The sequence below is a fragment of the Pleurodeles waltl genome, chromosome 4_1, assembly GCF_031143425.1.
Source record: "Pleurodeles waltl isolate 20211129_DDA chromosome 4_1, aPleWal1.hap1.20221129, whole genome shotgun sequence".
NCBI lineage: Eukaryota > Metazoa > Chordata > Amphibia > Caudata > Salamandridae > Pleurodeles > Pleurodeles waltl.
In genome coordinates this window covers 937,548,845-937,569,588 of record NC_090442.1, presented here as the reverse complement: position 1 = coordinate 937,569,588, position 20,744 = coordinate 937,548,845, and the positions used below count along the sequence as shown (strand labels likewise).

The window sequence follows — 20,744 nt, the reverse complement described above, 5'->3', positions numbered from 1 at the left end:
CAATCACCCTCACACTGTTTAGGCATCATACCTATCCACCTCACCTCCTCCCCATTAATATTGCAGGTGCTAAATGGTGGACGAAATCCGCATTGAGGTGCAGCCAATGGAGCACCTTAATTTTCAGTTCTATAAAAGACTCGCTGGAATTGGGCTGCAAACTAGGTACATTGACTATCACTGCTCCTAAGGGACTTGCTTCAGGGGAGAGATTAAGCACAATTTGTTCTAAGTTGCTATTATCCTTACCCCTGTATTCCATATTAACTTCATGTCTCTTTGGCCCTTCAGAACACCTTGGTTCCCAACATCACGGATGGGCTTAGGTTGAATCATGCTAGATCCCCGGGGGTCTTGATGTAACGAACCTGCCTGATTTAAAATAACGTTGTCAGTGGAGTCCTGAACATGGGGTTCAATTCTGTCACTGTCCGGGTCGACATTCATTGGACTGGGCACTGAATAGGATGTTTGATCCATGTTAGTATTTGACATTATACATATTTGATGGAGTAAATTCATAGACTGAGGGCCATGAGACACCTGTTTAACGAGGTTCCCTAAAACCTCCTCAATAGCCGTTAACTAGTCTATAATTGATTTTAGCCTCCTCATAAATTCTTTGGTGATCCTCTTGATGGCCAGTTCCAGAATTCCCTGAGGACTGGTCTCAGCGCCCCCTACTGGTGTTCCTTGATAAGTGTCTGCTGCAATACGAGGATGCTTGGTCTTGATAGTTTTTTTCATTTGCTTCCTCTTCCCTCTAGTATCTGCATTTGCGTCTGGTGGGCTTTTACAAGAGCTTCTTTGGTCAAGGGAACATCAGTAACAGAAGCAGAAAGGAAGCAACAGCCCCTTGTAGAAAGTTACATCCTCACCGCATAAATCCTTAGAGTGAAGTAACAAGAGACCAGATGGCATCTAGGTGGCAATGACAGTAGAAAAGTGCCTCTCTGCAGACTTGATCTCCCTATGAAGGGCACCTCCTGCCTTTTGTAGAAACCCATCTAGTGTGCTATTGGCAATAGACTTCTCTGCCGCTACTGATGCTTTGCGCTTCCCCATTCTTAGATTTCAAATTTACAGCTGCAATACCTAGCCAGGTTACAGCCATTACCCGGCCCCTCCCTCAGTAAACGGGAATTGAAATACTAATGAAGACATCACTTACTGTGGTTTACTGTCTGACTGCAGTTATTAGAGTTGGCCCTGTCCAGCCTTTTCTGGGTGATGGCGGCCAAAGACAGGCCCGGTCTTGGCACAATATTAGCCTCTCCTGCACGGGTCACTGGCAGTGGGGACTCAGGGAGCCTGATTTACCTCCGCGTTCGCGGTGCTGCTGGTCACCTGCCTCCTGTCAGGGCGAGAGGTCTCCTGGGTTTTGCAGTTTGGCACCACCTTTATTCTATTTATAATTTAAAATATTCATATTTAACAGCAAAATAAGCATACTAAATAGATACATATGTATTTAACTGGCACAACTGGTACACCAGGAATTGGAAATAAATACTGATACATTCTTGCGATGTCCATTGATATTTCACGTATTTTTTGAGGACTCTGTGTGAAGGTATTTACTTAAATTCAATTACTTTCCTATTAGGTGCAGGTGCAATACAACTGCTTTGAAGTAACTGCGGCCCAACAGGTCTATGTGACCATGAAGACAATTCCAAACTATTGTAATGTCAAGTTAGAACAGGAATATTTTGTTGAAGGTAAGTAATCGTATCTGTAAGTGCTTTAAAAGTATTTCAGTCAAGGACTTGTCAAACTGCAAAACTGTTAATCCAGACTAGTAGTGTAATGGCGGTACCTTGAACCAATAGATGTATACCTCTTACTTTGACTTTGGGAACAAGCTAAAAATTGAACAATTCTTGCCAAATCATGTTATGCTTCTGTGCCTCAAACTGTAGATATGATCCATTGTACGATATGTAAATGTATAATGTGAAATAAATCTTTAGTACACTGGCTGGTTTTGTAGCAATTACATATTAACACACCCCCTCTAGTGCACACCTCGGGTTTTTTAATCGAGTTTCATTAAGATCCACCAAACCCATTAATCAGTAAACAGAACACCATCTTTCAGATGTTCATGCCGTTGTACACTATTTCCTGCAATGTGCACTCCTGCTCCCCGAAGAAGCGAAACTTGTTTTATTCAACGTAACCAAGGTGAGACTTTTGGCTACTTTGTAGTATTCTAAAAATGGGAACACTGTCTGTGGGATGTGCATTTGGTCTATTTGTTATAAAACATACAAATAGTGGACTTTGGGTCCACCCAGAGACGTTTTACTTTTCCACTACAGGCTATTGTTTGGTGTATCATTCCCTATCCTGTGGAGTGCTTGCATTGCTGTACACGAGGGACTACTTTACATCTCAAAAGTATTTTTAACTATCATACAATAGATAATGTTTCTCATACATGCATTGCATGCACAAATCAGCCGGACTTTGGTTTGTTTTTTTCCCACTTCTGGCGGATCTTTTTTTTTACATGTTGGAGTCCGTAGACAAAATGGAAGCAAGGACTATTTGGCTTTGCCAATCCTTGTTGCATTAGTAATTGGTACACCAATAAACCTGATCACCATTAGAAACCTTGCACGATGCATTGTGACTGCCTCCTAAGCTTTGTGTTTGTGTTACCAAATGTCTATCTTTTTAAGATAAATATGTTTTCACATCAGCAAAAGGAGCGATTTCACCTGTAGCAATCAGTGAGTAAATCCAAGAAAGTTAATTCAATATCTCAAAAGAAAAGAAAAATAAACTTTTAAAAACGTACCTTCTCTCTCTTCTCTCTCTTCTGTACAGGATAAGTGTACTGTCAGTGGTTGCCAAGTCTCATGGAATTTATTTTCGCGGTGCAATAGATCGAGGCATTTTGCCCAGTGCCATGGTGGTCCATTCCAGAAATTGCTTCCCTTTTTCATTATGTAGTCATTTACTTCCTAGCTGCCCCCAGTATCTGTTGCAGAACAGCGATAATATGTAATGACATATGCCTCATGGTGCTGTCTCTTAATCCCAGCTCTAACTATTCTGGTCTTTCATAGATTATGAAGGCTGAGACCTTTTTAATGTGGCTCCCCTTTTCCAAAATGACTGTCTTCAGAAAGCCACGTAATATGGGTCAGTGTTGCCACCTTGCCTTCACACCTCCAGTACTGTGCATACACTTCTGGGTATATTTGCTTAAGCCATTCCGGGGAAAGATACCGTCCTTACGTGAGTTAATATCTCATATATCTGTATGAAATAAATGTTGATCCCTAGGATGTAACTGCCTGTAATATTTACCACTCTGCTTTGTCTGTCTCTACCTATTCAACAGGAATCTCTCGTATGTCCGTCTGTTCAGCGACCATCCCTTGGTCCGAATGGTATATGCATACATAAATAAGTTCAGCCCCGAAAATCACCAAATATCAGAAATAGATTTCTCAAACGGCATAAATTATCTAATTGCATCTTTCTAGTTAGCTGGATGAAATACCCAATGCTCAGTGTGGAGATAATGCATCCTTTGCTAAAATCTTGGATATTCTATTTCCTGTTGCCATGTTTTGCCCACAATTGGCTTTGTCAAAGCCACAATAGTGAGCAGTGTCCCACCTCCTATAAAAACAGCTCTTCGTCATAAACATAGTAAACAAACTGTTAATGTGTCATTCGTGAACTTTAACAAAAATAATAATTATGTTGTTTTCACAATAAGATCAAACCATGATTGATTATCTGTTTGGAGAAAGACAAGAGGCACGCAGACGTTTCAGTAGGCAAGTAGCTAAACAATCATGTTCATGTAGGATATAGTTTCACAAAATAAAATACATATTTGCAAACAGATAGCGGCTTAGTGTGAAAAATACTCAAAAAACCCATCACGAGCCAAGGAGGGGTGGGGGGAGGAGCGAGAGAGTGAGAGAGAGAGCCGAACTCTAGGACGGGTGCTCCAGCTCGTGAGGGTGGACTCATAGCTAACTTCAGAACACCTCCCAAAGGAAGGGAAAAGCGGGCACTCACGGGCTCCAGTATTCAAGTTCTTTATTTATAGCAAGCAAATGCGTTTCGGCAACATGTCTTTGTCAATGCTTCCATCGGTGAAGAAGACACCGTTGTAATTGTTCCATTTAAATTCCTCAAACCGTGCTCCAATTGGCAGATTGTGTAAACATAGAAAGAGGGCTGCTGTCATCTACATTTTATACTTCTTACATGGACACCATATTTGAATGTTATATATTGAGTAAGTTACCAATTGCAGCATCCATGCTGTTTAAAATATTGTAGAAACATACATTTGAAAAACAGTCTAGCCTCGGATAGGCATTTTCAAAAGAACGTCAGGATACGTGTCCATACTTCAAACACATGCAAATGGTTTATTTTACTCAGTCCTTCTTTCAAAATGTTGCCCTGTGAGGGCTACCACTTATCCCCCTGACAGCAGTTCCTCACTGTGAATAGAGACAGCATTTAATTGTGCATCAATAGCAATCTTAATCTTGGTGTGTATGTCTCTGAGTGGGTCTGTGAGTTTGAGCTTGAGTTTCTAAGTGGGTCTGTGAATGAGTGCATGAGGGTCTGAGTTGGTCTGTGAGTTTGTGCATGAGTGTCTGAGTAGGTCTGTGACTTTGTGCGTGAGTGTCTGAGTGAGTCTCTTAGTGGATGCGTGAGTGAGTGGGTCTGAAAGTGGGTGTGACTCTGAGTGAGTCTGTGAGTGAGTGCATGAGTGGGTGCTTCTGTGAGTGAATGATTTACTGTATGAATGAATGTAAGAATTTTTTTCATTTTATTTTCACTGATATTTGCAAATTAATTGCAACATTACTTGGGGGGGCCACGCTGAGCATCGTGACGTATTCGCAAATATCTTGCAGCGTGAAACAAATATTTTTAAGGTTATAATATGACCCTCAAAAACCCCTATGTCACTGCCGACCACAACCCCTTATTCCACTTTTCATCTTATTTTTCAGCACCGAGCACGTGTCCTGTTACCTACAATGGCGGCCGTAACTTTCTGGTCAGGTTGCGGCCAGTCAATCACAGCATTCCTTATGGCGCCTGCATTTGCAAATTCACCACGATAATTGAGAAAACGTTGTGACACATCCGTGGCCCAAGATATACAATTTATTTGATCTTTAATATCTCAAAAACTACAGAATGGATTTACGCCAAATATCCAAAAGCGTAATCTGCGTACTGAAACCCACCTGTCTGCCAAATTTGGTGTAATTCTGTCCAGCGAACCGGGCTGTAGTCGTGTTCAAAACTCCTATGAAAATTAACATGGAGAATGCACATTTTTTGACCCATTCTATTTCTAGGCCCCGCTTGACGGACCACCCCGAAACTTCCCATGCACAACAAGAATCACTACACACTTTTTTTTTTACGATTTGTCAAATGGTGCCAAAGATATAAGCAAGTCAAAAAATGCTTTTTCTATGGAAACATGGTTCTAACTAAAACTACCTACTGGCAAGCGCCAGTAGTTTATATACATATATATCTGTAATATTTTACATATTGAACATAGGTTGAGTTTAAAAGAACATTTTATTAATAATACGCCTCATCCAGCTTTAAATAATGTAATTCTGCACGTCTTGTACCAACTTGCTACAGTTTTATCAACATAACCACAGTTTTTATTTGCTCCCGTTGCTTCTATAAGGAACTCACTTCGTTTTACTAAGAACATTCAGAGAGGTTCACATATATTTGTATGCCTTAGCGTTGGTGGCAGTAAGGTGGCATATACCACACTTGGGTGCTATAATGTAATGTGGCTTGTCTCTTTGCTAAAAGTAGTGCCATTGCTGTATATTTCCTTTTATGTTTAGGCATTTCATGGACGCAGCCCAGCAGAATGAGTAATGGATTGGGTTGTATGTCCATATTCAGCTTTTCAATTATATCACTGTGAGATATTATTTTGTTGGCTTAGGGGGTGTGAAATCCTACCCAAGCAACAGCCATAATTCTTGTCATTGTAAACCACAATAAGTAATTAAGTTAATCTGTGAATAACCCTCTTGTAGCTTGCCACAAAGCAGTCAGGCTTAACTTAGTGGTAATGTGTGAAGTATTCATGCAGCACAGAAACAACAATAACTTGAAAAACACAACACAAGAAAAATTCCAATAGGCTAGTATGAAGTTTTTTGGTTGTGAACTGGACCAGTGTTTTTGAGGTGCCAGTGTGGTAGGTCAATGCTCCACCTCTCTCAAGCGACAATGGCCCTTTCTGCCAAAACCCAGACCCTCTATTGCGATAGTGTTTGAGAGGAGTACAAAAAGGCCAACTGCCAATTACATCTAGTTATGTGACCCAGCAATAGACTTCAGGCACTAAATGGGTAGTACAAGAAGCTGTCAACTTTCTTGCGCCTGAAAAAGGTTAGTGTTTTTTAAATACCCCAATTGAGTATCATTTAGGAGTGCCTCTGGATATTTAAAGCATAGACGTTTTCAGCTGTGGAGAACTTGCTTAAGAGACACCTTTGATTGAGTGTTTTGGGTGATCCATTAGAGACTTTGGCACACCTAGGGTTATTGATAGTGAAAGAGACTCAGAAATCAATTATTGATCAATTGAACAGTTGCTCTTGGTTTGTGAAAAAACATTAGTATCAAGAAAAAACCCTGACTTGAGTATTGCACAGGACCTTTAAAGGAAAATAATTATATGTGAATTAACGGTGGTGGCACCTTGTGTGACATGTCTCCTAGCCCTAAATGGTCCGAAAAGGCAAGTGAAATGGTCCAGAACTGTTAGTCAAAAGTGGGGCTTCAACAAACAGCTTCCCAGAGGTGTGCAAGCACACTCAAGAGGATCTACAGGTAACTTCGGTCTCCATGCTTACCCTATTGTTATTCCCTTAAAATCTGTTACTTTATTGGTAACGTTTTCTATTATTGCATTCTGATTTAGGTGTTGTGACACAAACCAAGTGACCCGTGGGTGTGAAGTGGAATTGTTTGAACACCAAAACAGCTCCCAAACAACATGAGCATCACAGAAGACAACATCTCTCTCTCTCTTCCTTCCCCACCTTCCTCTCGAGAACAACTGCCAACTACTGGTCTGGTGTCCTGGGTTGAGAGTTGTTCTCGGAAGGAGAGGCAGGACTCACATCACACCTTCGAAACACCTGGATCTACAGGTGAGTAGCAACATGACATAAAACTAAGCCTCACCATTTAGTGTCCGGCTGGCTGATATGGAATTCCCTGACCAAATAGATACCCATGACTCGGTGCAGGCCTTATCTGAGGAAGCTCTTGGAGTACTAGTTTTGGCCAGGGCTCTGGCCAATATGCATACATAGGTACAGGCCCTGTGGGAGGAAAATGCTGAACTATGCATGGAGTTAAATAGATATAAATCCAGTTATAACCCAACGGAGTGCACTGTTACCAAGGACAGTAGAGCTATTCTCCAGACCCCTAGGATCAGTGAGGTTTTTGTTAGGAGCACATGTTCCAAGTGGAGTGGCTACTCCACCTGTTAATGTAACTGTTGCTACTCCTTCTCCTTTCCCATTAGCTCCCCCGGAAATGTTTATGGGACTAGTTCGAAGTATGATGTTTTTAATTAGTCAGTCAGCTACAATTCCTCTCTAGACAAATGCCTTTCTGAACGATACTGCTAAGTGGCGTTCATTATTTCTTGTTGGGAGAGAACAGTGGCTGATTGATCTATTCCCTTTATAGACAACAGTGAGCTTATTTTTTTTATTTTAGTAAATTGACAGAGATGATAAGGACGTTGTTTGCTAAACGTGTATTTGCCCAACCCAGCGACAACAAACTTCTCAACTTGAAACAAGGAGCTAAAGTTTTCTTGACTTATATTACTACTATTAATAGCTTGGTAGTTGAGTCCCAATGGCCAGAAGAAAAAAGGTGTTCCCTGTTTTACAGGGGTCTCAGGGACTACCTAAGTGATTCTTTATCACATATGGTACACCTTGTGATAATTATTCTGACTTAATTGATCCAGTAATAAAACTGGACCGTCGTTTGGGTGAAGTACCCAGCAATCACTCCCTCAGAGACTTTCATCCCATATTTGTTAAGCATACAAAACGAAAACCAGAAAATAATAAAATTTTCAAGGTTGAACCCTTGCAAATTGATGAAATTAGAGGCCTCCTAACTACCTAGGAGAAAGACCTCGGACCTGGACACTTCACCAGAGACCTTGTCGCAAAACCCGAGAGTGTCAGAAGGACATCTGTAGCTGTCACCAATATTGATGAGAATGATCAGGGAAACTAGCAATCTCAGCGAGGGATGAGATTGACTTGTCGAGTAAAACTGAAGAACCGATCTGCCAGTACTAGTTTACTACATGTTGCCAAGTTCCTCCTCATTTAATTATCACGGTGACACTCGTGTATTCTCAACAAAGGGCATTACTTCCCCTGATGATAGATAATGGATCAACTTGGATTTTGTTTAGTTTTATCCCTTGCAGGGCAGTTGGGGTTAGAGAAAGTTCCCAAAAAGATACTTGAGCCAGTGCATATAGTGGAAGGCTCTGACCTATCTTCCGAGTTCATTAGGTTTCACACGTGGTCCATTGTCATGGTTTTTAAGAAAGGGCACACTGAGGAATCAGACTTTGATCTCATTGATACTCCCACCTTTGGAACCATCCGTGTTGCACTGTGGCTACAATATAATTTTCCCAAGATTGATTAGTCCCTGTGTAAAGTGACCCTTGATTCTGCTACCTGTGTGACTATGTGTTACCAAGAAGTCCCTGAATTGCCGATTCCCTTATGTTGTGCAGTTACCCAGGAAGAAGAGAAAAACCCAAAGATTATCTCAATATGATGAATGTGAATGATGCCAAATATGCTAATCATTTACCCCCTCATTATTCTTCTGACTTCAGAATAGATCTAATTCCTGGGGCACTCCTATTCTGTATTAGGGGTTATGCATTAAGGGAGCCTTAGAAACAATACCTAGAAAATGCATGGAAGAGCTCTAAGATATTCAATGTCGCTGTTGTCATCACCATTATTCTTTATGCCTCAAGAATGACGAGAGGTACCCCTGTATAGATTAGAGTTGTTAAAGAAGCACTATCAAAAATCTATATCATCTGCCTTAGATACTGGTCTTACTGGACTAGGTGCACAACTCTACCATCTATTTCAAACTGGATCTCTGAGAGGCCAACCACCTCATCTGTGTTTGTGAAGGCAGCAAGTAGAAAATTGATTTGAGGATGGAATTTGGTTAGTTTGAGTACACATTGATGCTCTTTGGGCTATGTACCACTGTAGCCTCCTTCCAGTACATCATCAGTGAGGTATTGCTGTAGTTTCTGGATGTCTGCTCGATCGTCTATATTGACAATACTCTCCTTTACTCAGCTTTGTAGACAAAAACACATGCAACATATCAGAACAATACTTCAGCATTTGTGTGAAAGCAAACTGTTTGCCAAATTAGGGAAATGTTATTTTTAAGTGTGTGCAGTAGAATTCCTAGGTTATGAGCTGTCCCACTCTGGGACAACCGTGGATCCTAAAAATGTGAATGCTGCATATCTGTGAATTAACGGAGTTGGCACATTGTGCAACATATCTCTTACCCCTAAGAAGGTCAATAAAGGAAAGTGATGTGATCTATAAGTGTTAGTTCCAGGTGGGACTTCAATAAAACAGCTTTCCAGAGGTGTGCAAGCACACTCAAGAGAATCTACAGGTAACTTTAGTCACCATGCATATGTAAGTTGATCAAAGGGGTCCAAAGTCTACTATGATTCACACATTTATATAGAAAATTAATCATGCATGTCTCCTAACACAACACCCCCATTATAACACTCATTAAAAAGGGCAGGTATTCATGTTGTTGGAAAAAGCAAATCAGGGCTCCGAACTGCTGAAACACAAATCCACTTCAGTCCCAGTTCTACGGCACCAGGATCCAGACACTCTTCTTTGTGTGGGCTGATGTCTTGCGAGGGGCAGCGGAAAGGGTGCTATCTCAAAAATACCCACAAACTGGATACCTACATCCCATAGCCTTCTACCCTGAAGAGCCCCTTTCAACTTAACAAAAATAGAAGAGGGAGAGCTGTCTTATCTATTGGGGGCTAAGCACACTGTAACAATTTATTCATGAGAACCTGTGATTCTTTAGGTCCTTAAAGGCTTTAATTCTGACACATATATATTAGCTGCATTTTTCCAAGGAGCATAATTGTATTATTACATACCGACCAGGAACAAAATAAGCAAAAGCTGAGGATTTACACCGATTAGGGCAGCTATGGCTGAGAACTTCCCTGAGGTGATCTCTAAGAAGAATATGATTGCAGTCTGCGAGAAAGACAAATATTTAACAAAGATTTAAAAGGATTTGCAGAGTCCAGACTCTGACCGATATGTAGAGAGTATAAAGGATGGGTCATTTTTTCACCATCATCAATTATTCATGCCCTTACCTGAGTTTTGTAAGCAAGGCATTTTATTGGAATCTTGATTGTCCTTTTGCAGTTCATCCTGGGGAAAAGAAAATTCTTGAGAACTGTAAAAAAGAGTTTTAGTCGACAACAGTATCCATGGACATCCAAGAGTATGTCTAAGCTTGTCCAGTATGTGCTCACAATAAAGCAAGATGCACATGTCCTGCAGGACTTCCTCAACCATTAGCAATCCCCCAGGGCCTTGACACTTTATTTGCCTGAAGTTAAGAAACCCACACCACCATCCTAGTAACAGAGAACTCCTTTTCAAAAATAGCTCACTTCATCCCCTTGGTTAAGATGCCTTCAGCCGAAGAGTTCAGTGGCATCTTCATTCAACAGATTGCATGGTTACCCCCACTAAAATAATTTCCTATCATGGCCCCAATTTACATCCAAGTTTTTGTGTGCTCTCTGCACTTCTTTGCACATTGAAGAAGGGTTATCGTCAGCCTATCACCCCCAGACTGATGGGCAGATGGATCAAGCCAATCAATCCATGGAACAAATGATACATTGTAACATTGCTACCCTGACTGGGATCAGGCTTTCCCACTAGCCAAATTGGCCTATAACTGATGCATTCAATTTGCCACTGGTTACCCTTGCTTCTACTGTAGAAATGAGATACACCCTAGGGCCTTACCCCTGAACAAACCCAAAGGTTAATGCCAGGTACTATCAGTGTCCAAATACGTTAAACATTTACATTGAAAAGTCATTACCAATTTAATTGAGCAAAACTCAGAAGGAAGGCATGAGCCGATAAACACTGATCTCCCAAACCCATGTATTATCAGGGGGACTTGGCTTGGTTGTCTATCTGAAATTTGAAACCTGACACCCTCCATACTTTTGAGCCCCAGTCTATTGGTTCATTCTCAGTTCTGAAAATGTTGAATCCTTCTCTACCAAACTGGATCCCCCCTCAGACTATAAAATACATCCTGTATTAAATGTCTCCCTACTCAAGGCCTATTACCCTGCATCTGGAGGGAGCAAGCCACCGCCGCCCATACATGTGCCAGACCACCTGGAATTTAAAGTTGTCAGAATTTTGAAAGCTAAACATATGCATGGGCTAAGGTCCTGGGGAACAAGTCCTGGGAACCCACTTTCTATGTTCATGCCCCCTGTCTTGTGCAGAGATTTCATGCCTTGTGCCCTGTTAATCCTCAACCTGTTACGGGGCCTTCAGTGGGGAGGACTGTTATGGCGACTCCTGCTGGCTTTAAAGGAAGGTGCCCCTTGCTGCACAAAAACAATCCTGCTTGCAATGTAGACACCTTTGAACCATGGTGCAAGAGTTCCTGCATTGGCACTATCTTGTTCCCACAGGAGTCAGTCTCCTGTGAAAGCGAGTGCTCTGATTGGCTGCTAGCAACATGAGAAAAATGTTGCTGGCAGCCATTATAGTACCTGAGGACTTAGTCCTCTGTCTTGAAGTTGTTAAAAAAAAGATATATTGGAGCAGGGTAGGGATTATCCTATCCCCCTAGGCCTCATGTATGGGACACAGAGAGACCGACTCCCTTCCCCACATGGGCAAAAAAAAGAAAAACAATGGCAAAAAATGTGAGGCTCCTGCAGGTCTTTTGTAGTATTTCAGGGAAAAAAAACTACAAAAACAAAACGGTGGCTGGGCAGCACTTTTTCATTATAAGTTCCAATGAGCTTACTCCTGGGGCTAAAAACAATTTTTATGTACAGGGTGGAACCCCTTCCATAGCCATTAGATACCCTGGGGAGCCCACCTCAGGGGCCGATCTTAATGATGAGATGTGGGCCCAAGGGAACCCACCGCCAGAGTGGATGTCGAATTTTATAGGGACTGGAATTCTTTTAAGGGAGGGGGACACAAGGCTCCCCCTTCCTGAGTCACCAATGGCCTCCGGGAGCCCATCCCCAGGGCCAATTTTGAATTTTATGGGAAGGGGGAGCCCACCCTGGGGCTGATTCCTTTAATGGAGGGGGCTCATGCCCCGCGAGCCATTATTGGCTCTGGGGAGCCCACAGCAGGGCCAGCTCAGCAGCTATGTCCCAGGGTGCCCATTTCTGGTACATAGTGGTTTCCCAGCCCGCAGTTGTGCAGGCAGGGAAGCCTGTGTTTGGTCTTGCTTCACAGGAGAAAGTTTAAATCTCCCGCTAAGCTGGAGCAAACACAAAGTTTGCTCACAGCAGACAGGAGTTTCAAAAATGCTTCCACCCTCTGGGAGTAGGATTTAGATCTCTTTCCCTGCCCTCACTTCTGTGGACAGGGAAACAGATCTAAATATTACTTCCACCCACAGGAAGCATCATTATTAGCAGCTCCTCTTCGGAAAGAGCAATGCCAACCCCTGCTGGATGCAGGGAGCCGACTGGGGCCGTGGAGGCCCTGGGGCTAGCCCTGCAGCCCCCAAAACTGTGGACTTTACTTGGACAAATAACATATCAGACAGGAGCTAGTACAGTTTTTCAGTGAGCACGAATATCTAGACCCTTCACAGAATGGATTAAAAAAAACATAGTTCAGAATCTGCTTTGCTTATGGTGGTGGATTGTATCTGCCAACAAGTCAACCAAGAGGGAGCAGCTATTTTGGTGATGCTTGACCTGTCCGCAGCCTTTGATATCATACCTTCATCTATTTTAGTGCAAAGGCTGAAACAGGCGAGACTGCAGGATGCTGCCTTAAACCTGAAGGAGTCCTTTCTTGGGGGGAGGGCTCTTACCATCTGCTGCAGAGTTTTAAGGGCTCAGTCATTTCAGCTCCCCTACAGAGTTCCGCAGGGCTCCTCCCTCAGCCCCACGTTATTTAACTTGTATGCCACCCATCTGGCAAAACTGGTGGGTTCCTTTGATTTTCAAATCTCTTCCTATGCTGACGATACCCAAATCATCGTCTTTATCTCAGATGATTGGGAGGAGCTGGCCAACAAATTTAGATGTTGAATGGCAGTGGTTAGCATATGGATGATGGAGAACTGATTCAAAATGAACAGGGAGAAGACAGAAATTGTGGTCTTTGGGGCAGAGAACTCCATCTTGTCTAATAGCTGGTGGCCTAAAACCTGTGGACTGCTTCCCGTGCTGATGAAGACAGCAAAAAATCTGGGGGTGATCTTTGACAATATGTTGACCTTTGATACTCACGTCAATAGAGCAGTGAGTTCTTGCTTTTGGATCCTCAAGACCTTGAAAGAAATACTCCTCTTTTTACCCAAGGAGCATATGGAAGCAGTAGTCATAGCGCTCATTATATCTCACCTTGACTGCTGTATTACCCTTTACTTGAATACCAACCAATATTCCTTAAATAAGCTACAAGTTATTCATCGCCATCCACAGAGATACAGTCTCTTCTAAATACAAACTCTCCAAAAGATTTTGATTAATTGGTCAGTCGCATCTTTAATGCATCGAACACCTCTGAGATTGTACACTTTTTTAAGGCTGTCGGTTCTGGATTTATCAAAGCCTTCCAGACTGTGTTCAGAGTAATACCTTCAGCCATCCACTCGCTTTTGTAGAGTGTTTTGGCGGATTTCTGATTACATTGGCATTAATTGGTGGTAACCCGCTATTGCTGATTCTCAATGGCTGCCGCCTCTCAACTAAAAGACAGGCTGGAACTCTCACCAGCCCAAATGTATCATGAACGCATGATGCTGTATTTCAGAGCATCACTGTTAGAAGAAGGAGACAAGAATTGATCACTGTCATTTTGGCCGGTCCTCAATTGTGTGCAGCCCTCCTTCTGTTGCCTGTGGTAGCGCTTTGAAAATGCACTGGAAGTGTGTCTTGCCCTACAACATGTACATTCTTTGGACGTACATCTGATAATGCTCCTGATGAGGGCTCATTACCGGACTTGTCCATTGAGTTGTGGCGGGATGCCTTCCATGCGCCGCCCTTTGTGGATTTGGTGGCTCCTGGTGCTTCAACATATGGCACAGCGTGGAATGATGCTCCCTCAGCCCGAACTGAGGATGAGACTGGGGATCCCGTGTGCTCCTTCTATCTTTTGTCTGACGAGCTGGAAGATTTATCGCCGCTGACATGGGGTCCATCCTGGATTCGCTTTCCAGTGACGCATTTGGAGAACTCCTGTGGAATCATGATTATTGTTAATTTTGCGTTTTGGATATTTCTTTTTCTAGTATTCTTAAATTGCTCTGTTTTGATTTGGCTGCATAATTCAGACTGGTCTGCTTGTCAACGTAGAATATTTTTATCTCTTTTATGTATATTTTAGCCTGCTTTTAGGTAGTTAGCTAGTGTAGTTCATTTTAGGTCTCAGACCCTGCACTCACAAACCGACAATGGGGAGAGTTTCCTGGGTTCCTTTTAGCACCTAGATTGGGCACCCATATTTTAGCTCTTAGGCCCATAGCCTGTACTTTTAAGACATTTATGTCCACATTTTATTTGCTTTTATTCATTTAAATATGTTTTAGCACAGCTCTTTTTAGCTTGTTTTATGTTTTATCAGCTGCATTTCTTAGAAAACATATTTGTTAATGTTTTTAATGTATCTGTCCCTTGCACGCAATTCACTATGACTCTGCTCAAGGCTGTCATAATTGTACATAATAGTTTACCCAGTAGTGCCACTTCAAGAGTCCATAGACATACCATCACGTCAAGCATGTTCTTAGAACACAACATGTTTTGTAATATCAACACCACATAAGCCTGAGAAGGATAGATGGCATTCCTGCCAGTGCCATCTTATGCTGTGTGCCACTTTGTTGACATCTGCACTGATCTTGGCCTTGTCTTTCCAGCCAACCAGGACATCTGTCAGCAGAACAACAGGCAGACCCTCACCTTCTCTCAGGTATGGGGTTGAGGCTCCTTCTATTGACTGGGGCAGGAAGAAGGGCTAACACTGCTATGCTCTCATGTTAGGCATTAAGGTGTAGGTAGGAACTAGTATATCGCACAATTATGTCAGGATGTTGGGACTGTTCATATGTTTTACTCTAATGGTCACAATCATCCCTGTATAATGTTTCATCGGCCTAATAATAATCTCAGAATGCAGTTGCTTCAATAAATACATTGAAACCTATCCTGCATCTCTCTGTCTGCCTTCGTATGTGTGAGACTTTGTGGAACTGAGACAAAAAAGTATGACCTTCTGGTGGATTCAGAGAGCCATGTTTGTAAACTGCCACAAATCACCTTTACTTTCTAGTTTTGGGTGCTACTAGATAGCTGAAAAGGTCAGGCCAATAGCTTCCAGTCGGTGTATGACTGACTCAGTCACCCACATGTGGTGGTGCTGCCTCCCTAATCAAGCAGTCTTACTCCCATGTTAAGAGCCCTATGACAGTATTTGCCTATCAACTTCAGTAATTTTTTGCATCTCAAGGTGAAGGATGCTATCCACTGAGGCCAATCTAGTTCTAATGGATTTTAAGACAACTGTATCCTTAGCTGTGAATACACCTCTAACATTGACTTGTAAAGGCTTCCATACTATTCCGAACCTGATCCTGACTCCACAATTATACAATAACGTGTTTAATTTCCTTTCAAAACACAGAGTCTAAATGCCTCAGTTGGAAATCGCCATGCCCTACAATATGTGTATAGATCAGAGGAAGTTAAAGTTAACTGAACTGGTTTGTGGTCAGACAGTGTATGGGCTAGGTGTGTGACCTCTGCAATCCAGTTGATGATCTCATCCAGGGTCAGCAAAAAGTAAATTGTAAAAATGTATTGTGCCTTACAGAATGGCATGCAAATGTGCGGGTGTGGGATTGTGGATTCAAGTAGCTGCATAACATGTCTTGTTGTCTGCCTTTGATGTGTCAATGATGAGGTAGAAGTTGCCTCCCCATATTAACAGGCGAGCAGGTGTAAGAGCAAGGTTTGTCTCACCTGTCTGAAAAATGGTCAGGAAATCAATGTTCGAGCCATATGTGTTTACGAAGGTGAGTAGTTGCCCCATATGGTGCCCTGCAAAACAAATTAATTAACCTCTGGGTCTTATTGCACTAATGTTGGTCTCAAGAGGACACCTTCCTTAATCGGAATTGCCACCCCTCTTGCATATGTTAACTATGAAGCAAAAAAAAAATTGGTGGGCACTGCATCCATCTGCGATATTGTACTCTGTGAATTTAGTGGTGTGTGTTTCCTGTACCATGGCTCTGCTTTTATTATGCCTCTCTAAGTAGGCCAGTTCTTAACATGCTTATTGCTGATTGTTTGAACTTCTTATGTTCTTAGTTAACATTCTAAGCTGTAAGTTATTAGTATGTGCTGTCTTTTCCATTTAATTGTTGATGCAGCTATTTAGCGCATAGTCACCATAGCAAACTACTGGATATTTTTAATACAATGTGTGATTATTTTACTATTACTGCTGCTACTATTACTGCTAGTACTAATTATTATTATTGTTGGAAATGGCTCTTTCTGCAGGGTCATCCCCAGACTTTTTGCCTTACTCCTTCTCTTTTTCTGACCCTGTTTTTTGTTGGCTTTAGGATTCTGTGCACTTTTTCACCATGGACTGGTGCTAAAGTGCAAGTATTCTGTGTCTAAGACATGGTAACTTTGACTTTGCCATGATTGGCATATTTGATTTCCTAGTAAGTCCCTGGTAGGATGCACTATGTGTGCCCAGGGCCTGTAAGTCAAATGCTACTAATAGGCCTGTAGCACTGGTTGTGCCACAGTAGCCTTTCAATCATGCCTCAGGCCTTCCATTGCAGAGCCTCTGTTTGCAGCTTAAACTGCCATTTCTACCTGGCTAGTGTACCTACTCGCCAGGCCCAAACCTTCATTTTTATTACATGTGAAGCACCCTTGAGGTAGGACCTTGTTAGCAACAAGGGCAGGGAGCATTGTATTTAAAAATGTGGACATGTAGTTTGAAGATTACCATGTTCAGGTAGTGAACAACTCTTAAAATCAATGCAAGGACTATCTCTCCCATAGGCCAGTATGAGGATTGCCTTAAAACATCTTTTCAGTGTAATTGCCATTTGGGAGAAGATAGAAATATGGAGTTTGGCGACTGTGGACTCAAAATGTGAAAACACATTTTGTGGTAAAGGTGGTTTTCAAACTGATGGTCTGAAAATGCCTCTTTTAGAAAGCTGCCATTTTTTTTTAACCATTCTGTGCTTTAGCCTGCCTCCAACTATGTCTGGTCTCTACGGGTTTAGGTGACAGCTAACACTGTGCATTACATCCATAAAACATGGGACAATCCACTGCCCATGCATTCCATCTGCGTACTGGTGTGTCTTCATGGGCAGGAAGGGTGGAGAGACTCTCATTCACACTTGAAATCGTAGTGCCTTGACCCCACACAAAGGACTGATAACTACACAGACCTCCTGGCAGTCAAGACTGAGCTGAAACGGAACTGAGAAACCTCAAATCTTCTCTGAAGTTTCCCCCACTTCAAAGGCACATTTGGGTATAAGTACTGGGCCTCTGACACCATAAATGAGAAACACTTCTGGACTGAGGTCATTCTACCAGGAAGAAGGATCGCAGGCTGTCAGGGGAAACTACCACTTTGCTGCTTACTCTGCTGTGTTGGTCTGCTGCCTGCTACTTCTTGCCTGGGAGTGAGAGGACTGGATCTAACTCCCTACATCCTGGAATCTAAAGTTTCTCCAAGGGCCTAACTGAGCTTGCCTCCTGTTTCTGAAGTCTCAGTGACATCAAAGCCTTCAACTACATCTTGCTACCAGCACTTGGACTCCTCTGCTGAGAGCCCTGCTCTACCATCCCAATCCAGTCCTGGGGCCCTGGAGGTGACTGTACTGCTGCAACACAAGAACTGACACAACAACACTGGTGCGTCACTTGGCACCGATGCATCTCGCTACAGAAATGACCCTCTGCTGCTGCCTGCACTGAAGCCACGGACTCCACTCACCGACTGTGCAACACACTACAGTCCCGGATTGGCCGAAGCAGCACTGAAGCATCATAACCAGCATGCTTTGCTTTTGGACATCAGTGCATAAACGACTTTCCCCGATCAGGAAACAACACATTGCCTGCAAGTGCTACACATCCCCTCCTCTGGCTCAGCGTATCGTTGCTAAGCATTGACGTAACAAAGGTACTGTCAGCGGGTCTGTGCTACTCCTGTTCTCGGCTTGCACTCCATCATGATCAGACTGCACTTTTGGATTGCCCTGGGCCAACTCAACCAGATAGCTCCGGTTGGAGATATTGACTTCTAAGCACGGCTTTTGATTTAATCTTTGAGATTACATAACTAAACATGTGTATGTTGAATTTTTATTTTTTGGTCTTGTTTGACTCAGATAACTATTGGTTATTTTTCTAAACTGGTGTGGAGTCCTTTTTTGGCGTTTTCACTGTTTTACTGTGAATGTGCACAAATATATTACACATTGCCTCTTTAGGTTAGCCTGACTGCTCTGATGCTAGCTAACAGAAGGTGAGCACAGGTAAAATTTTAGTGTGTATTCTACTTGCCCTGAATAGGATTGTGGTACCTATTTGGACAGCGTGCAAACCTCTGCCAACTAGAGACCAGATTTCTAAAACTGATTACTACTATTATTATTATTAGTATTGTTATTATTATTATTATTATTATTATTATTATTATTATTATTATTATTATTATTATTAGTATTATTGGTATTATCAATAGTATTATTATTATTGTATTGCAACAATGATGATGATAATAATAATAATAATGTATTATTATTATTATTATTATTATTTTTATTATTGCTATTTTATTATTATCGGCTAAAGATATTGTTACAATGGCACTATTAATAAAAATGCCTCCCCGAATAATAATTATGATAAAAATAAGAATAGGAATACGAATAGATAAAAATTCACTCAAGATAATTCTTAATTCGTTAGTTTAAAAAAAAATGAACTGAAGCTGAAACAATTATGAAGGAAGTTATTTCAGCCACTAAAAAAAAGAAGAATTTTAACATGATTATAAAATATTTGTGTAGTGTGTGAAATTATGTAAATAAAGAAGAATTTTAACATGATTATAAAATATTTGTGTAGTGTGTGAAATTATGTAGTGTATGTCACTCAAAATAAACATGATCAGTTGATTAAGGGTGAGAGGTTGAGCCTACCCACCAGCATTCAAATCTGCGCTTGTAGAGTTAAGCACAGGCCCTTGCAGTGGATGCATTAGTTCTTAAGCCCCCAGCCCAGCTATATGTGGCTTAGAGAGCTGGCAGCCCAAAAATATTCAGCTGCATATTGAGGTCACACTTCTCCTGTTCATGCTGATTGTGAGTTGATTCTCAAAAACAAAGCTACTGCTATTTTCTCCATCATCGTGGAGGGTATGGTGCTGTCATAGTTTCACTGCTGAGTTTGTTTCTCTGTGTAGAAGGATCAGGTAACCCTCAAGACTCCTAGTAGATTGTATGCCTTTCTCAGGAGAACGGTACTCATTAAATGTATGGTAGCGAGAGACCAGTCCTCTTCGCAAGTAGAGAGAAAACAAGTGTGTTGCGCCTATTAAACAACCATAAGTGCCAAATGTTCATTGTGGCACAGCCTCTTGTACTTGATTCGAATAAACGTTCTGCACTCTGCTATCTCTTCTATTCTTTTGACGACGACGTCAGATCAAAAGGCTCAAAAAACGTAAAGCTCACCAAGAACAAGCGTTCGACATGTGTACAACATGAATTCCATCTAACATCGAAAAACAAAAGAGGGATATCTGTCTCAAAAAATCCACTCTTCAATCTTTTTTTTAACAGAAATTATAAATATGGTCAAATGAGAATCTACCTACGCTGTGGCGCAAAACAATGGTTATCTGACATAGGTGAGAAAAGTGGTCACAATTGGTAGGCAACATAGATCTCTGATTAATCTCTGGTCTTCCTGACTCCAATTAAAACACCAGCTCATCCACTAAAAATGTTTTATAGTTTAATTCTTTATGCAAATGGAAGAATACTGCAGATTGCTTCCTCAGAAAAATAATAACATATTTATATTGACTATATGTAGGGTAAAGTACACCCCGCCATACATTAGAAGGTTATTATAAGTCACCCAGGAGTTCTGCGACCAGATAGAAGAACGAAGCCTAAGGCCGAATTAATTTAAGATGACTTGCAATATCCTCATAATGTACGGCAAAGGTTGTTGTATTACATATAATACGTCACACCCCTACCTTTACCACAAATCTCTTAAATCCTTTCATAGGAAAGAGGTAGAATGC

At 41.7% G+C, this 20,744-nt stretch overlaps 1 protein-coding gene across 1 annotated transcript in view; it reads left to right on the top strand.

Moving 5' to 3' along the window:
* Positions 1-20,744, top strand: part of IL17REL (interleukin 17 receptor E like) — a 600,388-nt gene that overhangs the window by 183,150 nt on the left and 396,494 nt on the right. Inside the window, exon 5 of the mRNA XM_069229705.1 lies at positions 1,607-1,721. Coding sequence (XP_069085806.1) covers positions 1,607-1,721 — 115 coding nt within the window. The remainder of the gene's footprint in view (positions 1-1,606; positions 1,722-20,744) is intronic.